At 48.8% G+C, this 26,175-nt stretch overlaps 2 protein-coding genes across 5 annotated transcripts in view; one reads left to right on the forward strand and one right to left on the reverse strand.

The window, feature by feature from the left end:
* Nucleotides 1–2,052: 2,052 nt before the first annotated feature.
* On the forward strand, nt 2,053–5,633 carry blcap (bladder cancer associated protein). Its single transcript, XM_070852407.1, has 2 exons — nt 2,053–2,147; nt 4,105–5,633. The coding sequence occupies exon 2, from the start codon at nt 4,227–4,229 to the stop codon at nt 4,488–4,490; it is 264 nt and encodes an 87-aa protein (XP_070708508.1). The 5' UTR covers nt 2,053–2,147; nt 4,105–4,226; the 3' UTR covers nt 4,491–5,633.
* A 779-nt stretch (nt 5,634–6,412) lies between these two features.
* The window catches only part of ripor3 (RIPOR family member 3), a 37,608-nt gene continuing 17,845 nt past the window's right edge, over nt 6,413–26,175 (reverse strand). The window contains exons 2-25 of one of the 4 annotated variants that reach the window (XM_070843716.1): nt 22,996–23,094; nt 18,649–18,804; nt 18,356–18,434; nt 18,211–18,234; nt 18,060–18,113; nt 17,730–17,879; nt 16,235–16,298; nt 16,027–16,070; nt 15,577–15,663; nt 15,279–15,424; nt 14,273–14,399; nt 13,782–13,942; nt 13,542–13,697; nt 13,309–13,399; nt 12,766–13,020; nt 12,538–12,683; nt 12,307–12,457; nt 11,970–12,099; nt 11,252–11,416; nt 10,858–11,022; nt 10,585–10,787; nt 9,645–9,728; nt 9,441–9,531; nt 6,413–9,352 (exon numbers count right to left, since the gene is read on the reverse strand). In XM_070843716.1, the coding sequence (XP_070699817.1) occupies nt 9,252–9,352; nt 9,441–9,531; nt 9,645–9,728; nt 10,585–10,787; nt 10,858–11,022; nt 11,252–11,416; nt 11,970–12,099; nt 12,307–12,457; nt 12,538–12,683; nt 12,766–13,020; nt 13,309–13,399; nt 13,542–13,697; nt 13,782–13,942; nt 14,273–14,399; nt 15,279–15,424; nt 15,577–15,663; nt 16,027–16,070; nt 16,235–16,298; nt 17,730–17,879; nt 18,060–18,113; nt 18,211–18,234; nt 18,356–18,434; nt 18,649–18,804; nt 22,996–23,093 (2,928 nt within the window). In that variant the 5' untranslated portion in view covers nt 23,094 and the 3' untranslated portion in view covers nt 6,413–9,251. Of the gene's footprint in view, nt 9,353–9,440; nt 9,532–9,644; nt 9,729–10,584; nt 10,788–10,857; nt 11,023–11,251; nt 11,417–11,969; nt 12,100–12,306; nt 12,458–12,537; nt 12,684–12,765; nt 13,021–13,308; nt 13,400–13,541; nt 13,698–13,781; nt 13,943–14,272; nt 14,400–15,278; nt 15,425–15,537; nt 15,664–16,026; nt 16,071–16,234; nt 16,299–17,729; nt 17,880–18,059; nt 18,114–18,210; nt 18,235–18,355; nt 18,435–18,648; nt 18,805–22,995; nt 23,095–26,175 lie in introns of those variants that run through there. The other 3 variants (XM_070843708.1, XM_070843699.1, XM_070843725.1) reach the window with 3 other exon arrangements.

A 26,175-nucleotide genomic window follows, 5' to 3' on the forward strand; every position in this document is an offset into this window, starting at 1 on the left:
ATCAAGACGTTGCCTGTTTCAGCTCTTTTACTCCAACGTTTCTCAATGTAACGATACTGTAAACGGCTTCACTATAAACTTCGCTGAGTGATGTGCACTTTGTCAGCTAAACAGGACTTGGCGGGGCGTTCAGGACACGTTCCCGTTGTCCTCCACTGGGAGGCAGAAGAGACGAGCATGTAGCTTTCAGCCCTTCAGCGATTTGAGAAAATATTTCGCTTCTGTTGCTTTAATTTGCTGAAAGCCAGGATGAGAGCTGATGGAGACAACTTTAGTTGCTTCTGTAGCTAGAAATCAGCTGAACGCGTAAAAGATTCGGATCATTTCAGTTTGCGTTTTTCTGTTCAGAATTTGACAGCCGCCTCGTGTGTTTGCATTTTTAGCTGTGCTAGTGCAAGTCAATGGAGATTCAGTTGTAGCAAAAAGACCATTTATTTGTTTAAAGAAAAGCAAGTTTAGATTCCTGGTGAGGTTTTAACCAATTCCATGTCTAACATTTTGATGAGTTTTCATTTTTTCATCCCAGTTAATTTATTTACTGATCTTGTTTCCTGTGTCTATTGATTTCCTTTTTGACTGCAGACTGTCTCTCTTTTGGTTGTCTCTGTCATGAATTAAATGTGAGAAAATGTGATTCCTTGTCATTTCTGCCCCTGGATGTTTGGGTCCAGAACATAAAGTAATAGACAATGATTTCTTGTGTTCATGGGGTTTCTTCAAAGATCCAAAAACAAGTTTTAATGAATGTGGAAGATGATTTTCTATTTTTTTGTTACTGTTGACAAATTCCATGAAAATACAAAAATCAACAATGTGTTCGTCCACCATTCAACACTTTCTGCCCTTTTGATTTTCTAAAAAAAGGCTAAATACTCTCCTCAAATTGCTTGACATTTTAGTTTTATTGATTGGTTATTAAACCAGAGTAAATGGCTGATTTGTTGGTGGCTATTATCAGTGGTGGATGTGGTGCTCCAATGGGTGTTTGGTGCAGTAGGATGGTGTAGTGTGGCACCGGTGGGACTGAGTCAAAATAAACTCCAGTAACTACCCATTCACCTCTATGCTGACTACCCATTCACTGGTACGCTGACTACCCATTCACTGGTACGCTGACTACCCATTCACCTCTATGCTGACTACCCATTCACTGGTACGCTGACTACCCATTCACCTCTATGCTGACTACCCATTCATTGGTACGCTGACCACCCATTCACCTCCACACTAAATGTGGCAGTCCAGAAATAGACCTTTACAGAAGGGCTTTATGGCTTCATGCTAATGCTACATGCTCTTTGGTTGGCTGGTGGTTAGTGAAACTAGCCCCGTGTGTTAGCTTATCTTATTTCAGGGTTGCAACGCGAAATCAATCTTACTTTGACAAATCTTATATTAACAGCTGAGGTCTGATGTTAGCAGTAAATACAGGAGCAGAGCAGTGCTCATTCTCTTCCTCCTTAGTCCCATCCTTAGTTCACTGTGCACCAGATCCCATCGATACTGCAAAGGAGTGCGAGGGCACAGCAGTTTATTGAAATGTGGACGTTTTTACTTTTTTTTGCCATATAATGGCAACTACTTTGTTAATATTTTCTCCTGAATATTTTCTAAAAACACCCTAAATGTTGTGAAAAGCAGCCCAATTGGGCGGAAACCTGCCCAATCTGGCAACACTGCAGTACACAGACAGCAGTAGGTGGAGGGTCACCAGGGTCACAGGTCCCTCCAAAACATGAACATTTTCTAAAATAAAAAATATTTTTTTATCAGAAATATTGTGTCGCCCAGTCCAAACCTGCCCACAAAATCAGGCTTTGTGCACCAGATTTTTCTTTTACTCTATCGTGAACACAAACAGTAAATCATGTCGTCGGGATAATGTGAAATCAGGGTTACTAGCTGGGAAATAGTAGATACTAACCACAGGCTAAACTCTCCGCTGGATAAACCCTGGTGAGACGGACTTAAATATGATCAGGCAGGCCACAGCATGCCCTCAGTTCTGCCCCAGGGGTCCTTCGGGCTAACGCTAATGTTTGGTAGCTAATGTGCTAGCTAACAGCTCCGTACGCAGTCCGTGCCGAGGCGGACAGATCTGATGCTGGTGGTCGCCCTATGCTGAGAATGAGCCCTAAAGATGTCAGGTTTGTTCATTTTCTTTATTCATTCAAACACCGATGCCAACTCTAACACAGCTGTCAAAGTGGCCGGTTACTTGGTACAATGATGTTACACTGGCCAAATCTTTTGTTCTTAAACTAACCTAGCTTAGCTTAGCTCTGCTAGCCTCCGGTCCGTGCAGCTCTGTGGTCTCCAGAGAAAATGTTGTTGCCAAACTGTGTGACTGGCGGCGCTTTACAGAGGCCTGATTGTTGAAATGTTGAAATTATTTCCACCACCGAGCAGAATGTTTGGAAACGTTCCGCCCTGAGAACAGGCTCCCGCTGCTCGCTAACGTTACCGCCCACTGCGATGGATATTTGGAGGAGATTAAACACGAGGCCATTTAAATGTTAAAGTCACTTCGTAACAGATGCTGCTTGGTGTGGAAACACTGAGCGGCTCGTCGAGCTCTGAAAGTGTTTCTGTGACGGCTAATGATGCTGCTATCTCCGGCAGCATTAAATTAGTAGATTCTTGAATGGTGTTTGGCTGTGCCCTTCTTTCCGCACACTGGGACATGGGCTAGCAGTACATAACTTAGTCGTTCTGTCAACTAGCACTAATACTGGTCAGCTAACTAAAGAACCAAACCATGTAACTTAATTTAACCCAACTACCCTGAACTAGCTAACTTACCTACGTTTTGTCACAGCTGCCAGTGTAGGCAAGTTGTCCAACTGAATGATTGTGACAAAGAGCTAGCTGTTGGCTAGCTAACTAGGTAACACCGACGCTAGTTAGTTGGTTATAACAACATGACAGTGTTGCACAGTTTGGTGGACCGGAGGATAAATGCTAACAGCTGCCAGTGTTCCTCAGCCTCAGCCAGCCCTCATGGTGAAACCAGCCGCTTTAAAGTTAACCAGCCCGCAGGTTCGGACTAGCTAACCCTAACCCGGTGGTTTAATTAGATTCCGTCCAAATCATCCTGTTCTCGTGTTCACATCCTTCATGTTAGCCGTCACTTGTACAGCAGCGTAGGGGTGATTACTGCGTAGCTAGTTAGCGTTAGCTTAGCGGCTAAGCTACGAGTATCAGGCCCTGACACGGAAGTGACCTGGGCAGGTAGTTATGTGTTGACTAATGTGTCACTATTAAGCAGGACCGGGTCAGTGACTAGTCTGAACAAAGGTAACGTTACACCTCATCCACACCAGCTATATGTTTGTTCCGAGGTGGATCATTTGCTCTAGTGTGCAGGTGTGTTTATCATGTGTGTGGATATGAACACAGTCTACACATGTCCTGCCTGTGATTAATCTGCAGTCATGGATAAGAAGGCTAATCTTTATTTTGTCACACATTAATCTGCTGATTATTTTCTGAACTGGAGGAAACGGTGAAAGGTCTCCTCAGCAGACGTCTGTCTGTCCCACACACAGAACACTGAACCAAGAGAAGCAGCACGTTTTCACACCTGTGAACCTGGAACAATGGATTTGTGCTTGAAAAAGGGCTTACGCGATTAGATGATTATCAAAAAAGCTGCTTATCAGTTTCCTGTCGATGGACTAATCAGTTAATTGATAAATTGTTGCAGCTATTAAAGCAGAGCGTGGAGGTGGGGATGGTGTTGGGAGGAGACGGGTCAGAGAGAAGCGACACCTGCACAGCGTCTGAATGGATCAGCGCCGCAGCCAGCAAATATCTTCACCTCTACTGGTTAATCCAGGTGTTATTTTCTCCATGTAATGAATCGTTTGGTCCATAAAACATCAGAAAATATAATATTAAAAAAATACACAGCAGCAAACGAGTTAAAAAGCCAAAGAAATTCATGTTGCAATCACGGAGGAGTGACGAGCTGAAACAGACATGGCAGAATAATTATCCCGGGGCTCTAGGACGCCGTGGAGGCTTCGGTGACGCTGAACCAGTGAAATGATTGGCAGGTTAATTGATGGCTAATTAATAGTATCTGCTGTGTTCCATCTTCAGGGATGACCTGATGACCCCTGGCTTCTTCCACGTGTCCCTCCATCATCCCACCGTGGTCGCCTAGCTCCGCCCCCTCGCCGTACCTCCGCTAAGGTCAGCCCCCCCGCCGCACAGCAGCGACCATGTACTGCCTGCAGTGGCTGCTGCCGGTGCTGCTGATCCCGAAACCGCTGAACCCGGCGCTGTGGTTCAACCACTCCATGTTCATGGGCTTCTACCTGCTCAGCTTCCTGCTGGAGAGGAAGCCCTGCACCATCTGTGCCTTGGTCTTCCTCGCCGCCCTCTTCCTCATCTGCTACAGCTGCTGGGGAAACTGCTTCCTGTACCACTGCCAGGACGCCGCGCTGCCGGACGCCGCCCACGACCCGGCCATCATCGGGACCTAGGAGAGAGACGGGGGAGGCGATGGAAAGGAGGGAAGGAAGGGGTGAGTGTCAGGCAACCGCCACAGACACATCGAGGAGGGGAGGTGGAGCGCTCAGCCAGAGTTGGCCCCAGAGGATCATGGGAGGCTGACTTCTCGCCATGCTGGACAAACAGACTTGAATTTGGGGGGGGGGGGAGCGCAACACCAGAGGACACGTCATGTAACAGGAAACAGAATTTCACCTTCAACAGCTTTTCATACACACACACACACCTACAGTCTACGTCACATGTGGCGCCGCCATTAGCCTGTGTTCAGCATCACCCAGAGGGACGCCACTTCCTCCACAAACGCTCGTCTACAGCGACAACGCTCTCCACCTCAGACCGCCACACACAGCTGGCAGCCATGTTAGATTCTCAGACCACGACCACCGCAGGTGTTGGCAAGTTTTACCTGCCGCCATGTTAGTGTTATAGACGAGCTGTCAGAGGGGGGAGGGGCTACACACCTCTGCCGCCATGCCGGCTCTGCACACAGGAGCGCTAAGGAGAGAACATACACACGGACAATCTGTAACCACGCTGTGAATAACTCCGCGTGTGTCGGCGGTGCTGCACTGACTCACCTGAGCAAAGCTGGGAGGTGTCCCAACCCCCCCCCCCATCAGAGTGAGGCCTCTGACCTGCGATTCCTTTCCTTCGGTCTCTCCGTCTGTCTTTCCTGTGCATGAGTTGGTTTTATTTTTCACACAGATTTTAAAGAATTAAAACAAAATGCTGAAAGTTTCCAAAGGCTAGGATAATCTGTGTGTGTGTGTGTGTGTGTGTGTGTGTGTGTGATGACATGCTGGTGACAGTAAAAATATGGCGCAGATGTTCAGTATTTCCAGCAGCTCCTGGTGACGTCACATTTACACCGACAACCCGGTGACTGGTTAGTCACCAGGTGACTGGTTAGTGGGGACTGGTTAGTCACCTGTTAATCAGAGTGCTGTGAGGACACATCCTTGTGTGTCCCTGCTGGCAGTGTTAATGTCTAGCTGTTAGACACAGGCTGAGGTGTGTGTGTGTGTGTGTGTGTGTGGCAGTGCTGAACATGCTCACTGCTTCATAATTGCTTTGGTTTTAATTTAAATAAAGTTTTCCTTTCAACATGTTAACCTGTGTAGACCTCCGTGTCCTGTCCAATGTCCAGAAGGTCTTTGGGAACTAAAGTTTTTTTTAAGGAGTTTTAAATTGTGCTCTTAAAGGGACAGTCCGTGTTATCTGCACTGTGGCTGTAAGTGGTCTATAGAGATTTAAACAAACAGATTTTAGCCTCCTAAAACATCAACATCAGTGTTTGGAATATTTCCACCTCTTTATCTCGCGCCGATGGGGAAATTAAGCTGTTGTATTGCACTCGTCAAACAGACCAGACTCCATTTAAAAAAAAATAAAATAAAATAAATCGGTGATTGAACACAGGAGGTGCAGGTGTGGTTGCTGTGACGTGGTGATTTAACATGTTGGATCCAAATGAACCCTTAAAAACACCAAAGGCAGTAGCTCCTGTGGTCTGGGAGCTACAGAGTGACGTAACAGCTCTAGGTCCCTGGCAGAAAGCTGTCTGACGACGTCCGATCTGGCCTGTGTTTGTTTTAGGATGCTAAAGGACCCCCCCCCCATTCACAGCAGTACACTGCTTATCGTGTCTGTGCCGACCTCCACCTACAGAGGCACGCTGCAGATAACACGGACTGTCCCTTTAAAATGGTGTTTTGTCTTGCCTGTGATTTTCTAAAATCTAAAACAGTGTTAAGAGCGTCAGATTGGTGGTCAGTGAAATGATGAAAGAGAAACACATGACTTGAGTGGTGATGTTGCCATGGAAACCTTGTCTATAGTTAATTGATGAGAGGTTTTATCTGTCGGTGTGGCGTCTTCGTCCCACACACGGTTTGAAACTGACAAAACATTTATTGTGTTTGAAACTGAACAGACATGAATATACACGACAACAAGAGGCGAGTCATTGAAGAAACGAGTTACTGGAGCTCTGAAAACACTAAAGGTTTAAATGCAAAGAAACACTAAAGTCTCAGTTATACACATTTCTGTCAGCCACACATCCAGTTATAACAAAATGATTATTACAACCTGAGTTCAAACAGTTTACAGGAGGGACCAAGCTGAGCAGTGCTGATGTGTTATGATGTCACTGTGATGTGGTTCGTTCACTGACTGACTCACCGATTTCCACCAAAACAAACACAGATTTGTTGAACTTGAATGAGAGGAAGTCCCAACACTGGAAAAGCTGAAACGATCTTAAAGGGTCACTCCACTGTTTCTCCCCCTGGTCCTCTGGTAGTGAAAGTGTTGGAACTGGTCCAGTAGATCACCTCAGCCAGCAGCCACCAAACGGGCTGCAACGTGATCCTTTGGGACAACTGCACCTGATCACAGTAGGTCCACTAAAAGAGCTTGTTTGATCCAGTGACAGGCTCAGATCCTCACAAACATGAATGATAGTTTTGTATGTATTAAACCTGCGTCAAACAACAGGGTTTGTTTCATGTGACGCTCCTCAGACACCATCTTCCCATGATGCTCCACATTACAGTGCCCCCGAGGTGCTCTGACGGGAGGCTGTGGAGCGCTGCAGTTCAGGCCTCCTGCTTTTATATCTCGTTGGAGGAAAATGATCTGATAACTCAGTGGTACATTTCTCAAACCAGAAAGCTCCGGAGCATGAAGAGAAGCTGACCCACAAACATTCCTCACATGCCGCCGTCACAGAGGTGAGTCTGACTGCAGAGAAATCTGCTCTGGTCAGTCAGCAGCTTCAGGCCGGAGCCCCTAAACCCCAGTTTCCTCAGACAGCCAGCAGAGGGCAGCAGCAGCCTGTGAACGGGCCCATACAAGCTGTTTGTCCTAAAGGGCAACTCCGTCTTTTAGCAGTAATTTCACCTCACAGAACACAGGACTGCTTAGGACATTGGTGTTTTAAAGGGACAGTTCAGATGTGAACTAACCCTTTAAGTGTCACCAGACTACATTAACAAAAACATTGATTTTAGCTCCCAGAACACGAGCTGCTGGTCTGCTGCAGCCTCCATCAGGTAGTCTGTTTGTGTTATTGTGGGTTACACAATGTTGTGTTGGATCTGAACTGACCCTTTAAAACACCAAAGTCACATAATAACACACTGACTGAACTATCTGATGGAGGCAGCAGGTCTCCTTTCCAGGGATCCTTTCCATAATGCTGTCACACACTTAGAATAACACTCTGAGCCTGTCAGTGGATCAAACAAGCTCTTTAAGTGGACCTACTGTGATCAGGTGCAGTGAGCTAATCACATAAACGCATTGTCATTCATTAGTGTTTGTTCATTTACTACCACAGGAACTGTTCTCTAAGCTGATGAAAGCACACATATACCTCAGGTGACGACACGCTAACATCCAGCAGCTCCGTGTTGTCTGCAGAGCAGAACCTCACTGACAGAACAGCAGATTTAGAAAAGCAAAGTGAAACTCTGTTTGATCTATGATCCTTTGACGTCCCTGAATGTCACAGCTCCTGTTTGTGGAAATGTTTCTGCAGCCACTCGGTCCTCCTTCTTCTAAGCGCTCAAAGTCTGATGGAAACGAACGAAGAGAGTCCGTAGAGCTCAGAGTAAAGTCACCTGCCACAGTCAGATCTGTAGAGGTGTGTTCCTCCATTAAAGCCTGGCTGTCTGGGACTGTTATAGTGGATTCATGCTCATTATGCTTCGAAATAGCAAAATAATGCACCTTAATTTTCAACCAAAACAAACGCGTAGATTCGTTGAACTTAAGAGGAAGTCCCAACACTGGAAAAGCTGAAATAATCTAAATGGTAACTCCACTGTTTCTACCCATGATCCTCTCTGTCCTCATCCTGGTCTCTGAGTGACTGGTAGGTAGTAAAAGTGTTGGAACTGGTCCAGTAGATCACCTCAGCCAGAACTGGTCCAGTAGATCACCTCAGCCAGCAGCCACCAAACGGGCTGCAATGGCTGCAACGTGATCCTTTGGGACAACTGCACCTGATCACAGTAGGTCCACTAAAAGAGCTTGTTTGATCCACTGACAGGCTCAGAGTGTTATTCTAAGTGTGTGACAGCATCATGGAAAGGATCCCTACAGAGAGAGACCTGGAAGATCCTTTTGGTTTAACCACAAACAGCACACACACCAGACTACATTCACTAAAACAGGGATTTTAGAGCTGCCGCTCTGCTGCTGCCTCTTTGGTGTTTTAAAGTCAGTTTGGATCCAACACAACACTTGTTTAACCCACAATAACACAAACTAACTGATGAGGAGCAGCAGACTGTTTGGTGGCTTTTCAGAAAACAATATAACTGCTGTTTGTGTTTAAACACACTGGACCACTTCCAACACTTCTCTTACCTACCAGCGAATTAAACACCAGAATATGTAGAGAAATGACCCTGGTTTAAAAAAACACCAGAGTTCTCCTTTAAATACCCAGAACTCCTGATATTTGACCAAAGTAACTTCCTGTTCCCAGTCCATCCGTCCTGTAGTCACAGGGTGAAAGCACCACCGCAGCAGTCCCCGTCCTCAGCCCCCCCCCCTGCACTTGGTGCTGTGGTCCGTGATGAAGCTCAGTGAGTCCGAGGTCTCGTTAACGTTAGCGGACTCCGACTGCAGCTCCTCACGTGGTCGGGGTCATCGAGGCTCCCCGTGTCGGGCCCCACCAGGACCGAGGCGCCGTCCCCCTGCTTCAGGTCCGACCCCCCCTACAGAAAGGTAATCTCTGTCTCCTGGTTCTGATAAGCCTCCTCCTCCATGTCTGCGTACAGCTGGTCCATCCTCTGGAAGGCCAGGTATCCCTTCTTACCTGCAGACAGACGGACGGACAGGAAGTGTGATGAGAACTTTCGGACGACAGAAGAAAACGAAGATGAAAGAAGAGTGAGCGTCCGTACCGAAGGACAGGACGGCCTCTCTGGCAGCGCCGCGCACGTCTTCATCCAGAGACCTCCACAGATCTGCGATGTGGTCCACACTCTCTGTGGCCTGACACACACACACACACACATACACAGTTCATAGTGGATGGTGTGTGTGTGTGTGTGTGTGTGTGTGTGTGTGTGTGTGTGTGTGTGTGTGTGTGTGTGCATGCTGCTCACCCTGAGACATTTCAGAGCCTGACAGGAGCCGAGCTGGACGTGAACATCAGAGCTCTTCAGACTCTCAGTGTAGTAAACAACAGCCTGGAGGACACGGAGGAGGAAGAGCGCCGTTACACACGTCTGCTGTGATTGGTCAGGTTTAGACAGGACCCTCCTCTGATTGGTCAGGTTCAGACAGGACCCTCCTCTGATTGGTCAGTGAGCGGGTAGCCCTGCCCTAAAGCCCCCCCCCTTCCTGGTGTATCTTCCTCTTAATGGACCATCATTGACTAAATGAACATCCTGCTGTGCTGAAGAAGACTGTAAACTAGAGACTGAGAGCAGAAACTCATCAGGAAAATGTTCACTGAGAAGTCGACTCATTTCCTCATTGACTTCCATCCAATCAGACTTCTGTTTGGAGCCAGTGGAGTCGCCCCCTGCTGGACACTAGAGAGGATGCAGCTTTAAGGCTCTTCAGCATCGGCTTCACTGTTCAGACCCAGAGGACACCGACACTCTTTATAGACTGATACCGACCAATCAGAGGACGCTTCTTTATACAGACTGATACCGACCAATCAGAGGACGCTTCTTTATACAGACTGATACCGACCAATCAGAGGACGCTTCTTTATAGACTGATACCGACCAATCAGAGGACGCTTCTTTATACAGACTGATCCCGACCAATCAGAGGACACTTCTTTATAGACTGATACCGACCAATCAGAGGACGCTTCTTTACACAGACTGATACCGACCAATCAGAGGACACGACACTTCTTTATACAGACTGTGACAGTAATGTGTTCAGTTTGTGGTTTTACTGTTTCTGTTGTTCTCGTCATATCAAACCTGCCGTCTTGACCCCGCCCCATGTTCTCTTTCACGTTAACACTTTCTTTTGATTGAACCTGTCTGATAGATCAAACATGGCGGCGGCCGGAGGACCTACCCTGCTCCTGAAGCTCTTGCAGCCTGCGGCTCTGCAGAGGCAGCTGGCAGCAGCTTTACAGACTCTGTGGTTGGAGTCGACCTGCAGGGCGGCCAGCGTCTGCAGCGTGCACCGCAGTGGGAGGAGCTCCGCAATGCCCCGCCCCCTAAGCTTATTCAGAACCCGCTTCCTTTTGGGGCTCCGCAGGGCCGACAGGAAGTACTCTGAAATACAGCGGGAACTGGTGGATAAGATTGTCGGTCATATCAGAAGACCTTAAACCGAGCGGCGTACCTTCTCTGGAAAGGCGGGAGACGTGCTCCCCCAGCTCCTGGATGCTCCAGCGCTTCAGGTACACCGACAGCTGGAAGACGGTGACTCTGTCCAGGCTGCAGAGCGGCCGGGGGCTGGGCACCGTCCGACAGACCGTCTGGAGCTGCTGCAGCAGCCGAGAAAAGACTGAAGGAGGAAGAAGAACGGCAGAGAAAACACAGCACATGATGGAGATAAAGAACGCCACGAGTGAGCGACCGCGTGACGATATGACGACACGAACGCTCACACAGAAACGATGTACAGAGCCAGACGAGGTGTTCTGACGAAGAGTTTGTGCTCCACAGAAAGCAAAGAAATGATGATGAAATGAAGGAATGATCTGTATCATGTGAGGTGGGTGAACACCGCGTACCTCTCTCTGATTGGCCGGGCTGCTTGGCCTTCACCTTGTGTGTGTAGCGTTTCTTCAGCGTCCTCAGGAAGCTGTCGGCCGAGCAGCAGAACGGAGAGCTGCTGTCGCTAACACACTCCTCCCAGAACAGCAGGATGTCCCTCGGCCTCTGGGCCCCCGGCAGCACTGCAGGAGGAACCGAAACCCTTCTTTAAAATTGATTTTCAAATAGCACTAACATTAGCCCTAGTTAGCACTAGCATTAGCCCCAGTTAGCACTAGCATTAGCCCCTGTCAGAGATGATCTGGTGATGACCCTTGAGTAACACGAGGAGAATAGTTTGCTTCCCGTTTGGTGGAAACAGCTTAAGAAAGACTGCGACGGCTCCCGGCGTCTCCAGGATCATGAATCAGTTTCTTCAGAGGAAGAACAGCTGATATCTGTGGCGTCGCAGCAGGAGACACTTTTTAGCCAAAAATACACAGATGCTTAACAGAGATTTGGTGTCTGAGGCTTTCTGAGGTTTGGTTTAACAGCTAACACGAGGACGTGGGAGCAAACGGTTTACCGGTAACCTCCGGGATAACAGTGAACGCCTCCAAACGGTCTGTGTGGTCACATGACCAAAACAGGTGGAAAATGTACCCTTGTATGTTTCACATTAAACTGGAGTTTGAGCCAAGCTTGTTCAGAGCGGGGGGGCACAGGTGTAGAGGACACACGGCAGCGACCACGAACCGTCTGCGGCGGACACGGCCTCGTTCTTCTCCAGCAGCAGACAGCTGGCCTCCTCCAGGATCTCGGCTTGGAGCGACGCCTCCTCCAGCAGCTCCAGCCGAGACGGGAAGAAGTCGGTCATCTTCATCGCCTGAGGACGCAGGGGGGGAAGTCAACAGGAAATAATGAGTAAGACACTTTACAGAAGGTGAGAACATACAGGGAAGAGACTGTGATCGGAATCAGCTCTCAGGTGAGTTTACATCAGCGTGCGAGACGCTTTGATAAAAGACTGATTGACGCCACAGAGACAAACTTCAACGGTTAAAGTGGACACAGCTTTTGGCAGAAACTGTACCTGCAGCAGGATGCAACAAATGTCCAGGTGAGTCTCCAGAGCCTGGTCCAGACTCCAGTTCCCAGAGGTCAACGGGGCGATGACCAGCTCCTCCTCAGAAGCTGATTGGCTGTTGTGGCTCCTGGACATGCTCTGCAGCAGCGAGCCGATGCTGGCGGATAAAGACAGAGAGGACAGGTGAGCCGCTTCACGTCAATTCAGCGTTTCATCGCTGTGTGTTGCTGAACTCACCCGCTGTCCTTCAGCCTCACGCTGCCCCGACAGGAAGCCTCATCATCTACGCTGAAGTCATGTGACAGGAAGTCGAAGCTGCCCAGGACTTCCTCCACAGCCAGAGTCTCTTCTGACGACGAGCGTCTCAGCAGGGAGAGGTCGTTCTGAACACACACACACACACACACACACACAGGTGAGGCTCAGCCACAGGTGTGTGTGTGTGTGTGTGTGTGAGACACGTACCTTCAGGATGGTGGCCAGGTGAGCTACCTGCTGCTCCAGAACCTTCAGCTCCGTCTCATAGCTGCTCTGTTTCTCTAACGTCGTCTCCAGCTCCGACATCAGGGCCCCCACCCTGACGGCCTGGGCCCTCCGCTCAGCCCCGCCCCCCACTGCCCCCCCCACAGTCAGGGAGGAGGAAGGGGTGACGGCTGGGGGCTCAGCAGGGGGGACGGGTGAGGCGGGGGAGGCGGGGGCAGAATATGACTCTGAGGAGACCTGGAACATACGAGGGAGAGTGATAACCCTCAGGTGACCTTTAGATAACCTCAGGTGACCTTTAGATAACCTCAGGTGACCTTTAGATACCCTCAGGTGACCTTTAGATAACCTCAGGTGACCTTTAGATAACCTCAGGTGACCTTTAGATAACCCTCAGGTGACCTTTAGATAACCCTCAGGTGACCTTTAGATAACCTCAGGTGACCTTTAGATAACCCTCAGGTGACCTTTAGATAACCTCAGGTGACCTTTAGATAACCCTTCATGCCCCTCAGGTGTGTTTACCTGAGCAGCTTCCTGTGTCACAGCTGCAGTGACACTCTGAGGCTCCGCCTCCCCACAGGTGTTCTTCCTCAGGATGTCAGGAGTACTGCACCTGGACGACACACACATCACCTGTGACATCACCTGTGCTCCCTGTAGTCCTACGCTGAAGTGATATAAGGTATATGATGTATTTATAATTTGTTGGTTGTACAAATATTAATGTAAGTTAATGATGATGAGTTCCTCCTCACATGTTCGCAGCCAGCAGGGATCCATCCAACCCCCCCCCCCACACCTCCTCCTCTTCATCATCCATCCTCCTCCTCTCCAGGGGTGCGCCCCCCCCGGGGGACAGCTGAGTGTGGCTGCCCCCCAGAGGGGTGCCTGGACTGGGGCTGGACGGGCTGCTGTGGAGACATTGTTATGAAAAGAGAAGGATAAACACGAGATGACTCAGCGTGGGGGCACCTGCTCGAATCGGGCCGCCCTACCTGAGGCCGCGGCGGCTCTGAGGGCGGGGGTCTGGCATGACGGTGGCGTGTGACGGGTGGGACAGGTAGCTAAGCAGGGACACGCCTCCTCTGCTGTGTCGGTTTCTGGACCCCAGAGACGGGAGGGTGGTGTCCCGATCCTGCAGCTGACGCACCATTGACTGCAGACAGAAACGACAGGCGGGGGTCAGTCCCAGTGCCTGGAGAGTCCAGGACTGCTCCAGGACTGCTCCAGGACTGCTCCAGGACTGCCCCAGGACTGCTCCAGGACTTTCCAGGACCTGACGGACCGAAGATCTCAGCTCATCCTCCGTTTGACGGACAGAAGAACGTAAGAGTGCAGCAGAGGAGGAGGAAGGACGCCACATTTCATGGCACTGATCAGTGTGTGGGTCATGTGACCCAAAGGGCCCCGCCATGAGCAGCAGGCTGAGCCAACAGTCCTGTGTGTGTGTGTGTGTGTGTGTGTGTGTGTGTGTGTGTGTACTCACAATGAAGTACTTCTCAGTGAAGGAGGGGGTGCTGGGAGCCGTCCAGCTGTAAACGGAGCTCTTCCTGCTGGACACCGACTGCCTGCTGACTGACAGCGGCCTCATCTTCTCAGTGCTGTCAAACGGACTGCACACACACACACACACATCCATTATCTATACCACTTATCCGTCAGGGTTGTGGGGTCGCTGGAGCCAATCCCAGGTGACTTCGGGCAAGAGGCGGGGTACACCCAGGACTGGTCGCCAGCCAATCACAGGGCCACATACAGAGACAAACAACCACTCACACCTACGGGCAATTTAGAGTTACCAGTTAACCCAGCTTGCGTGCCAGCTTGATGTGGGAGGAAGCCGGAGAGAACCCACGCTAGCACGGGGAGAACATGCAGACTCCACACAGAAAGACCCCGGGTTCAAACCGGGATTCGAACCTGGAACCTTCTTGCTGTGAGGCAACAGTGCTGACCACCGCACCACCATGCTGCCCCCACACATACATACCTGTCCACTTCCTGGTGTGTGAGTGACTGGTAGGTAGTAAAAGTGTTGGAACTGGTCCAGTAGATCACCTCAGCCAGCAGCCACCAAACGGGCTGCTGATGTGTACGTGTGTGTGTGTGTGTGTGTGTGTGTGTGTGTGTGTGTGTGTGTGTACCTCTGTGTGTATACCTCTGTGTGTGTGTGTGTGTGTGTTTGTGTGTGTGTGTGTGTGTACCTCTGTGTGTATAACTGTGTGTACCTGTGTGTGTGTATCTGTGTGTGTACCTGTGTGTACCTGTGTGTGTGTATCTGTGTGTGTACCTGTGTGTACCTGTGTGTGTGTATCTGTGTGTGTACCTGTGTGTATCTGTGTGTGTGTACCTCTGTGTGTGTACCTGTGTGTGTGTGTGTATCTGTGTGTGTGTACCTGTGTGTGTGTGTGTGTGTACCTCTGTGTGTGTACCTGTGTGTGTGTGTGTGTGTGTGTGTGTACCTGTGTGTGTGTGTGTGTTTATGTGTGTACCTCCAGGTGACCTCCAGCTGTAGCTTCATGGTTCCCAGCTCCGTGACATCGACCACCATCAGCTGCGGCGTCGCCACGAAGAAGTCTGCGCTCGCACACGTCACCGTGCCGACGAGCAGCCAACCCAGACCCTTCGCCTCGGTCACCTGACGGGACAGACAAGACAGGTGAGACACACACACACACCACATGACGATGACGTGCATATGTTTTGGAAAAGTGACTTTCTAATAAACGTGTGTATTTCTGAGTGTGAGACCTTGATCTCAAAGTTGTGGTGTATGTGTGGGAGGAAGACCATGTCCTCTTCGTCCCAGCTCTGTGTGTCATCTGACTCGATCCTCCCTCTGATCCTCCACCGCTGGCGGCCCAGACGCACTGCCACCTGGTCACATGACACCAGACAGACATGACATCACCGACCGTTGTGACCAACCGTACCGGGTGTGACCTCTGTCGCTGTTTAGTTTCTGTTTCTACATCCACTGTTGATTTGGATCAACATGTTCTCTGTCTCTCTTTAGTCTCCTCTGATGAACAACATGTCTGATTCCTGGATTTTCTCCATGTTTCTCCAGTCTGAAGTCTTTTCTCACTCATTCTGCTTTAGTGACTTCTGGAACCTTTTAGCTGAGGTTGGACACATTTTAGGGACATGAAGAAGAAGAAGGTCCTCCAAGAAATGATGTCACTAGAAGAAGAAGCAGCAGTGAGGACGCAGACGCAGCGTTTAGAGGGTTAATCTCACCTCGTACTGGTCTCCAGGGCAGAGCCGAGCGAAGCCGATCAGACCTGCAGGAAACACGTGTTACATGTTTGATAACGTGCTGCTGATGACATGCACATGGCTGTGTGTGTGTGTGTGTGTGTGTGTGTGTGTGTGAGAGTGTGTGAGAGTGTGTGTGTGTGAGAGTGTGTGTGTGTGAGAGTGTGTGTGTGTGAGAGTGTGTGTGTACCTTTCATCTTGATGTGCAGCTCTCCGAGGAGGATCTCCAGCTCTCCCTCCATGGCTGACATGTCCTGTAGAGGAGAGGCTGGTCAGATAATGAACCTTTGACCTTTAATAAAATGAGAGATAACGTCCTCCCAGGTGTCCACACACACTCTCACTCACTCACTCACTCACTCACTCTCACACACTCTCACACACTCTCACTCTCTCACTCACTCACTCACTCTCACACACTCTCACACACTCACTCACTCTCACACACTCTCACTCACTCTCACTCTCTCACTCACTCACTCACTCACTCTCACTCACTCTCACACACTCTCACACACTCTCACACTCACTCACTCACTCTCACACACTCTCACACACTCACTCACTCTCACACACTCTCACTCACTCTCACTCTCTCACTCACTCACTCACTCACTCTCACTCACTCTCACACACTCTCACACACTCACTCACTCTCACACACTCTCACTCACTCTCACTCTCTCACTCTCTCACTCACTCACTCACTCACTCTCACTCACTCTCACACACTCTCACACACTCTCACACTCACTCACTCACTCTCACACACTCTCACACTCACTCACTCACTCTCACACACTCTCACACACTCACTCACTCTCACACACTCTCACTCACTCTCACTCTCTCACTCACTCACTCACTCACTCTCACTCACTCTCACACACTCTCACACACTCTCACACACTCACTCACTCTCACACACTCTCACTCACTCTCACACACTCTCACACACTCACTCACTCTCACACACTCTCACTCACACTCACTCTCACACACTCTCACACACCCACTCACTCTCACACACTCTCACACACTCTCACTCACTCTCACACACTCTCACACACTCACTCACTCTCACACACTCTCACACACTCTCACACACTCACTCACTCTCACACACTCTCACACACTCTCACTCACTCTCACACTCACTCACTCACTCTCACACACTCTCACTCACTCTCACTCACTCTCACTCTCTCACTCACTCACTCACTCTCACACACTCTCACACACTCACTCACTCTCACTCACTCTCACACACTCTCACACACTCTCACACTCACTCACTCACTCTCACACACTCTCACACACTCTCACACACTCACTCACTCTCACACACTCTCACACACTCTCACACACACTCACACACTCTCACACACTCTCACACACACTCTCACTCACTCTCACACACCCTCACTCACTCTCACACACTCTCACACACACTCTCACACACACTCTCACTCACTCTCACACACACTCTCACACACTCTCACACACACACTCTCACACACTCTCACACACTCTCACTCACTCTCACACACTCTCACACACACTCTCACACACTCTCACACACACTCTCACTCACTCTCACACACTCTCACACACACACTCACACACTCTCACACACTCACACACTCTCACACACTCTCACACACTCTCACACACACTCTCACGACCTGCAGGCTGTGCCGGTGGCTGCGGCTCAGCTCCAGCAGACTCTCTCTGGAGGCTCTGGTGGATGCCGACAGGGCGAAGGCTCTCTTCATGTTCACCGCCCCCTCACACAGCCGCCACTGGATACAGTAGGTCTCATACAGCTCCTCCACCTGCACGGAGCACACACACACACACACACACACACACACACGGACTGAGAACAACCTCAGCTCTGTGAGTGTCTGATGGTGTTTACAGTCGAAGTCGGTTCAGTCTTTTCACTGCTGCAGGAAGTTCTCTGTACCTTTATTTTGAAAGGACAGAAACAGGAGAAGGAAACGCTGGTTTACCTTGCTGATGTGAAACTCTAGTCTTCGTATGAATCTCTCCAGAGCTCTGATCTCCTGTCAAACAAAACCACAGCATGAAGCTCCCCAGTGTTTAGACATGATGCTATTTACATGTATGTGGATCTGTTTGTGGCTCTGGTGCAAAGATCACCTTCTCCAGGTCATACAGAAAGGCCTGGAGACAGAGAAAACACACCATCATCATCAGATCACTTTATCAATCCTGATTCATTTTACAATCAGCCCATTGATAAAAGAAATAATCACAAGGTCACACTCATCCTCCTCATCCTCACCAGTCTGGAGTTCCTCTTGCTCTCCCTCTGCTGTGACGACAGGAAGTCCATCTCCACCTGGTGACCCTCCAGGAAGTCCCTGCAGACGGTCACATGACCAACAACACGCTTGTATGTCATCACATGTGAAGTTTCGTCCTTCACTTCCTCCACTGGTAAAATATTCCTCTTTTTATCGGACAGCTTTAGAGACGTTCACGTCTGTGATCAGCTCATAAACTGTCTGATAATTATCACTGAAGTCTGAGTATCAATAGTTTAATATATTTACGTTCACCGGTAATTTTACGTACTTGAGTCCTTTGCGTAACACCTGGAAGACCCTGTCCACCTGGTCTGGCTGCTGACACCAGATAGCTCCTCCCCCTCTGCTGGGTGACAGGTGCATCCTGGGAGGTTTACCTGCGGTCACGGCTTTGGAGCGGAGAGAGTTACGGATGGAGGACGACCTGAGGAGGAGACATGAAGGCGCAGAGAGAGAAGTCAGTGTGACTCCAGCAGAGCTGCTGTCAAAGGTTTGTTAAACTACAAATCGCCAAAATGAAACGATGTGCAGCTGCCCTCCTGAAAGGATGTGACCCCCCATTAGTGATGGTGTGTTGTGGTTACAGATCACCGTCTGTGATCACAGATCACTTCTATGATCTGACACGACTGAAGCATTTTCACTCAGATATTCACACCGAGGTAACACGTTTATAGTTTGATTTCATTCAATCAAACATCCTTCAACATGTTCACAAATGTGGCCGCTAACATTAGCGCCTCTGTTGGGTAACTAACACAAAGCAGATTTTTGTCTCATATTACTCTCATATTTTGACCACTAGATCATTTTGGTTTATTTGTTTGGTTTGTGCTAATGCTAAGTGGGGCTATGCTCATGCTAACTGGAGCAAGTGCTTGTCCTAACTGGGGCTAGTGCTCCTGCTAACTGCTAACTGCTTGTGCTAACTGGATCTAGTGCTCATGGTAACTGCTAACTGCTTGTGCTAACTGGATCTAGTGCTCATGGTAACTGCTAACTGCTTGTGCTAACTGGATCTAGTGCTCATGGTAACTGCTAACTGCTTGTGCTAACTGGATCTAGTGCTCCTGCTAACTGCTAACTGCTTGTGCTAACTGAATCTAGTGCTCCTGCTAACTGCTTGTGCTAACTGGATCTAGTGCTCCTGCTAACTGCTTGTGCTAACTGAATCTAGTGCTCCTGCTAACTGCTTGTGCTAACTGGATCTAGTGCTCCTGCTAACTGCTTGTGCTAACTGGATCTAGTGCTCCTGCTAACTGCTTGTGCTAACTGGATCTAGTGCTCCTGCTAACCTCTTGTGCTAACTGGATCTAGTGCTCCTGCTAACCGCTTGTGCTAACTGGATCTAGTGCTCCTGCTAACTGCTTGTGCTAACTGGATCTAGTGCTCCTGCTAACTGCTTGTGCTAACCAGTAGATTGGACTTCGGTCTGTTTAGACACTGGTGTCGTCTTTCCTCTTGCTGTCTGCACACGACAGACACCACAGACATGCTAACAGCCACAATGAAAAGGAGCATTTCACATTTTCCCCCAACGATCATTTTGCTTTTAGTAATTACAATCTACTGCATTGTATGAGTGTAACTGGCAGTGAATGAAAAAATCAATCAATCAATCAATCTTTATTTATATAGCGCCAATTCACAACAGCGTTATCTCAAGACTCTTTCCATGAAGAGCAGGTCTAGACCAAACTCTTTAATTAGAGAGAGACCAAAGATTCAGGAATTCAACATGAAGGATTCAAGAATCCCCACAGAGCAGCATCAGATATTATATTAGGACACAGTGGATGAAGAACTCCCCTTTAACAGGAAGAACTCCCCTTTAACAGGAAGAAACCTCGAACAGACCCAGGATCAATGTGGGCGGCTTCTGTCAGGGTCCATGTTGGGAGGAGGTTGGACAGAGAGAGAGAGAGACAGAGAGACAGAGACAGAAAGAGAGAGACAGAGAGAGAGAGACAGAGAGAGAGAGACAGAGAGACAGAGACAGAAAGAGAGAGAGACAGAGAGAGAGACAGAGAGAGAGAGACAGAGAGAGAGAGAGACAGAGACAGAAAGAGAGACAGAGAGAGAGAGAGAGACAGAGACAGAAAGAGAGACAGACAGAGAGAGAGACAGACAACACAAACAGCACCAGTGTACTAACAGTGTCTTCAGCACTAACAGGAATGTGACTAACAGATTAGCAGGATGATATTATTGAAAAACATGACGAGTGGCCGACGATCCGCAGCAGTGATTCATGAAGCAGCGAACCACATCAGCAGGACCAGGACCAGGATCCACAGGATCCACAGGAACCTGAGAACCACATCAGCAGGACCAGGACCAGGATCCACAGGAACCAGAGAGATGAGAAAGCACAGAAAGGCTCCGGGGAAGATACCAAGTTAGAGGCAGACATTTGGCTGACATGAGACATAACGATGGAGAGGAAGAGGAGGAGAGAGAATAGAGGAGCCCAGTGCATCATGGGAGTCCCCCGGCAGTCTGAGCCTATAGCAGCATAACTAGGGGCTGGTCCAAGACCTGATCCAGTCCTGAACTATAGGCTTCATCACTAAGGAAGGTTTTTAGTCCACTCTTAAATGTAGAGAGGGTGTCTGCCCCCTGAACCCAGACTGGAAGGAGGTTCCACAGGAGAGGAGCCTGATAGCTGAAAGCTCTGGCTCCATCACTACCTTAGAGGACTTTAGGAACCACCAGTAGGCCTGCAGTCTGGGAGCACAGTGCTCTAGTGGGGTAGTACGGTACTATGAGCTCTTTAAGAGATGATGGAGCCTGAACATTAAGAGCTTTGGAGGTGAGGAGAAGAATTTTAAACTCTAATCTAGATTTTACTGGAAGCCAATGAAGAGAAGCCAGTACAGGAGAAAGATGGTCTCTTCTCTTAGTTCTGGTCAGAACAGGAGCAGCAGCGTTCTGGACCAGCTGGAGAGTCTTTAAGGACTTATTGGGGCAGCCTGATAATAAGGAACAGAAATAATCCAACCTGGAAGTGACTAATGTGTGGACTAGTGTTTCTGCATCATCTGTGGATATGATGGACCTGATTATAGCAATATTACAATATACAATACAATATTAAAAAAGGCAGTTCTAGAAATCTGTTTAATGTGGGAGTTAAAGGACAAATCCTGATCAATCAGACTCCCAGATTCTTCCCAGTGGAGCTGGAGGCCAGAGTGATGCCATCCAGAGCAGTTATGTTGGTAGAAAAGGTGTCTCTGAGGTGTTTACAGCAGAATAACTTTAGTTTTATCTGAATTTAGCAGCAGAAAGTTGCTGCTCATCCAGGACTGTATCATCTGCATAACAGTGGAAATGGAGTGCTTCCTGATAATATTACCCAGAGGAAGCATGTATAAGATAAAGAGTATTGGTCCAAAAACTAAACAATTCTTCTTTAATCCGGTCAAAAGAACAAAGTTATTACAGAGTTACAGGTACAATGAAATAAGCTGCTCAGTAATGTTTGAAAATGAAGCATTTGTCCTGAGCGTTTGTGTCCACACACACACGTGGACGGTGTCACTCGGATGTCGTCTGTAATTATGGACTGGGCTGTAAAAGTGTTTTCATGGTGTGTGTCGCTGTCGCTGTGTGTGTGTGGTGTGTTTGTGTCATGTTTACGGCCCGGCCGTGTTATGTTCCCGTCACCGTGAAGGCCCCATAATGAAGAATCATGGGAGGCCACACGGTGTCACACAGTCAGTGGAGACGCTCAGCAATGAATAGGGTGTGTGTGTGTGTGTGTGTGTGTGTGTGTGTGTGTGTGTGTTTTTCACAGGAAGTGCATTCCAGCTCTGAGTTTTTGACATTTTGTTCTCCGTCTCTCTCGTGGGACCAACGGTTGACATCCTACGGTCTGTGGTGCGTTCACTGTCCCGCCACACCCCACATGAGTTAGCTTCACATGTTTTAGATCTTAAAGCGCTACAGCCAAGTTTATGTCCTCTCTTTCATTGTTCTGCAGTATGAAAAACAGATGATCGGTTACAGTCAAAATGAAGCTGCTCAAACTTTCTGTCTAATTGTAATTTCACTGAGATGAATAACGTCGTTCTGTCTGTTACTCATCCTGACAGAATAATTCCTCAGACGCTGAGCACATTAAAACTCTTTTTGTTTTAACAGCAGTGAGTTTTGGCAAAGCAAAGGTGAACATAAACTTCCTGCATGAAAAATGTGAACACGTGTCAGCACAGAATGTGAGGAACACGTTTTAACGTTTAGTAAAATGTTAATGTAAAAGTCAGTGAGCCATGGAGCTCGTTGAATTCAACTAAGGTTTGATTATTAGTGAGAAAAGCTGAGAGCCGACACTAGTCGATGTGACATGACATGTTATAGCACTGATGTTAGCATTCAGCCAAGTGCTAAATGCTAACATCAGTTTGCAGGCTCAATAACTAATTAGCTGCCCAGCTGCAGAGCATTAAAGCAGGTAAATGTCCCTTCAGTGTGTCTAAACGCTGCTGTAGCTACAGCGGAGGCTCTCTCAGCCTGCCGGCTGCTGTCAAACAAGCGCAGAGGATTTCTGATATCTCCCCAAACACCTTTTCTAGATATAGAGGTTAATGTCCTGGTGCTGTGTGTCCCTCACCGCTGCCGTCCAGTCAGAGAGCTGAAGCCGGTGAAGGAGCGGCTCCTGTGGACCAAACCTCTATCTGACGGGGAGTCGAATCGCAGCTTCACCGACATCCTGAGGAGAGAGACGGATAATAAATACAGGGCGAAGACGAAGACGAAGGTTTACATCAGACCTGTGGAAGCAAAAAGCCAACCCCTCAACAAACAACACCCGCACAGAGAAATTCAACGACATCTACCGATTTATCAATATCTAGTTTTTTATAAGCCGAGAGGTTAGAATAGGAATAAACACCAACACCTGCACTGCTGCTTTTTATCTGATCATTTCGTCACTCATTGTTTTTTCAGCTCATTGTCTATTTCCACGTCAACACACACTGAAATCAACAGGACCACCCTTCAACCAAAACAGGAAACTGGGCACCAACATCTCTGAGACGCATTTAAAAACAGAGCAGCTGCAAACAGACATGCAAACATGTGCACATGCTGGTGCACAGATGGATCAACTCAGAGCTCAGACTCCAGTAAAATCCAGTAACATATCTCAAGATCTACGACACGGACCGAAGCAGAGTCGGGGTTCCCAGAGGATGAATGCTAGTGACTGCTCATGATCCCCATTCCTTTTATTTCTTCTTCCACCTCTGCTCAGTGTTGTATGTATGTAATGGCATTTGGACAAATACAAGAGTTAAAAAGAAAGTCTTTGTGGCAGGTTGTTCCTGGAACACGACACCGACGCTCCAGCTCGTCACCATCGGCGTCGGTGCTGTTGTTGGATCGTCCCTTCGTTCACACATCGTGGTTCCCCTGACGTGTTGCAGGGTCTCATGGTGGAACACCAGGAAATGTTCCTGAGCAGGTCCGGGACAGACTGCATGTGAGAAACAGGCTTCGTACTAAAGTCAGATTATTCTAGAAAAAAGAGACCACGGAGTTATTTCCTCTGTGACAAACATGTGGAAACAAGTACAGAATGTACACACACACACTCTGAGACACACACACACACACACACACTCTGAGACACACACACACACACACACACTCTGAGACACACACACACACACACACACACACACACTCTGAGACACACACACACACACACTCTGAGACACACACACACACACACACACACACACACTCTGAGACACACACACACACACACACTCTGAGACACACACACACACAGACACACACACACACACACTCTGAGACACACACACACACACACACTCACACACAGACACACACACACACACTCTGAGACACACACACACACACACACTCTGAGACACACACACACACACACACACACACACTCTGAGACACACACACACACACACACACACTCACACACAGACACACACACACACACTCTGAGACACACACACACACACACACACACACACACACACACACACTCTGAGACACACACACACACTCTGAGACACACACACACACTCTGAGACACACACACACACACACACTCTGAGACACACACACACACACTGAGACACACACACACTCTGAGACACACACACACACACACACACACACACACACACACACACACTCACACACAGACACACACACACACACTCTGAGACACACACACACACACACACACACACACACACACACACTCTGAGACACACACACACACACACACACACACACACACACACTCTGAGACACACACACACACACACACACACACACACACACACTCTGAGACACACACACACACACACACACACACTCTTTCATGTGGTTCCTGACAACAACTTCTCTGTTCTTCTCGTTTACATGATGCTCATCAGCTGTTTTCTTCTGAAGTTCAGAATGAGTCGTAGTTTGGAAATACTGCATATCCCTCCATCCCCCCATCTATCGCTCCCACCATCCCTACCTCCATCCCTCCCTCCCTCTCTCATCCCTCTCTCCATCCATCCTCCATCCATCCCTCCATCTATCGCTCCCACCATCCCTACCTCCATCCCTCCCTCCCTCTCTCATCCCTCTCTCCATCCATCCTCCATCCATCCCTCCATCTATCGCTCCCACCATCCCTACCTCCATCCATCCCTCCCTCCATCCCTCCATTCATCCCTCTCATCCCTCTCTCCATCCATCCCTCACTCCATTCCTCCCTCCCTCCCCCTCTCATCCCTCTCTCCATCCATCCCTCCCTCTATTCCTCCACCCCTCCCTCCATCCCTCCTCCATCCATCCCTCTCCATCCCTCCCTCCATCACTCTCTCCATCCCTCCCTCTCCATCCCTCCCTCCATCCCTCTCTCCATCCCTTCCTCCATCCATCCATCCCTCCCTCCCGCCTCCTTTCACTTTTTCCTGGTGGTAACTGAGCCTCTGGAGTCAGTTTCAGCCAGTATCGAGGCAGAAAGTAGTTCAGACTCACCCAGACTGATGCCAGAAGCAACAGAGTCACCGAGCAACCAAACATAACAAGACGGAGTGATGGAGAAACCAGGTCTGATCACTGCGAACCAAAGCTTATACTGTACCACACACACACACACACACACACACAGTCTCTCCCTGTAGAGGAAGTCTTTTGTTTTAAGAGGATAATCATTATTTATGCGTTATCATTTCCTGTCTGTTCATTCTGAAGGGGGAAGGTGAATCACGCTGCCAACAACATTAAATGTTCATCCACTCAGATCTCACTCAGCTGATCCTCTACGTTTGGTACCTTGGAGCTGCTAGCTTAATACTCCACGTGAGTCTGGAGGACGTAGCAGCTAAATGTGTGGATGTCAATGATGTTTCCAGAAGATATCTGAGCTCCAACCACACTGAGCCAGCGAGGAGCTTCACTGTTTCTACCTGTGCTTCTTATTCAGTTTGGGAAATCCCTCCATCTCTAGAGAGCATCAGCTCAGCTCGGCTCGGCAGGGACTGGTTATCGTCTCTGCTGCTAGGGGTGATACTAGGGGCGTTACTAAGGATGTTACTAAGGGCGTTACTAAGGGCGTTACTAAGGGTGTTAATAGGGGTGTCACTAAGGGCATTACTAAGGGTGTTGCTAGGGGCGTTAATAGGGGTGTTACCAGGGGCGTTACTAGGGGCATTACTAGGGGTGTTACTAAAGGCGTTAGTCGGGGTGTTACTAGGGGTGTTGCTAAGGGTGTTAATAAGGGCATTACTAAGGGTGTTGCTAG

Source organism: Pempheris klunzingeri, chromosome 2, assembly GCF_042242105.1.
Source record: "Pempheris klunzingeri isolate RE-2024b chromosome 2, fPemKlu1.hap1, whole genome shotgun sequence".
NCBI lineage: Eukaryota > Metazoa > Chordata > Actinopteri > Acropomatiformes > Pempheridae > Pempheris > Pempheris klunzingeri.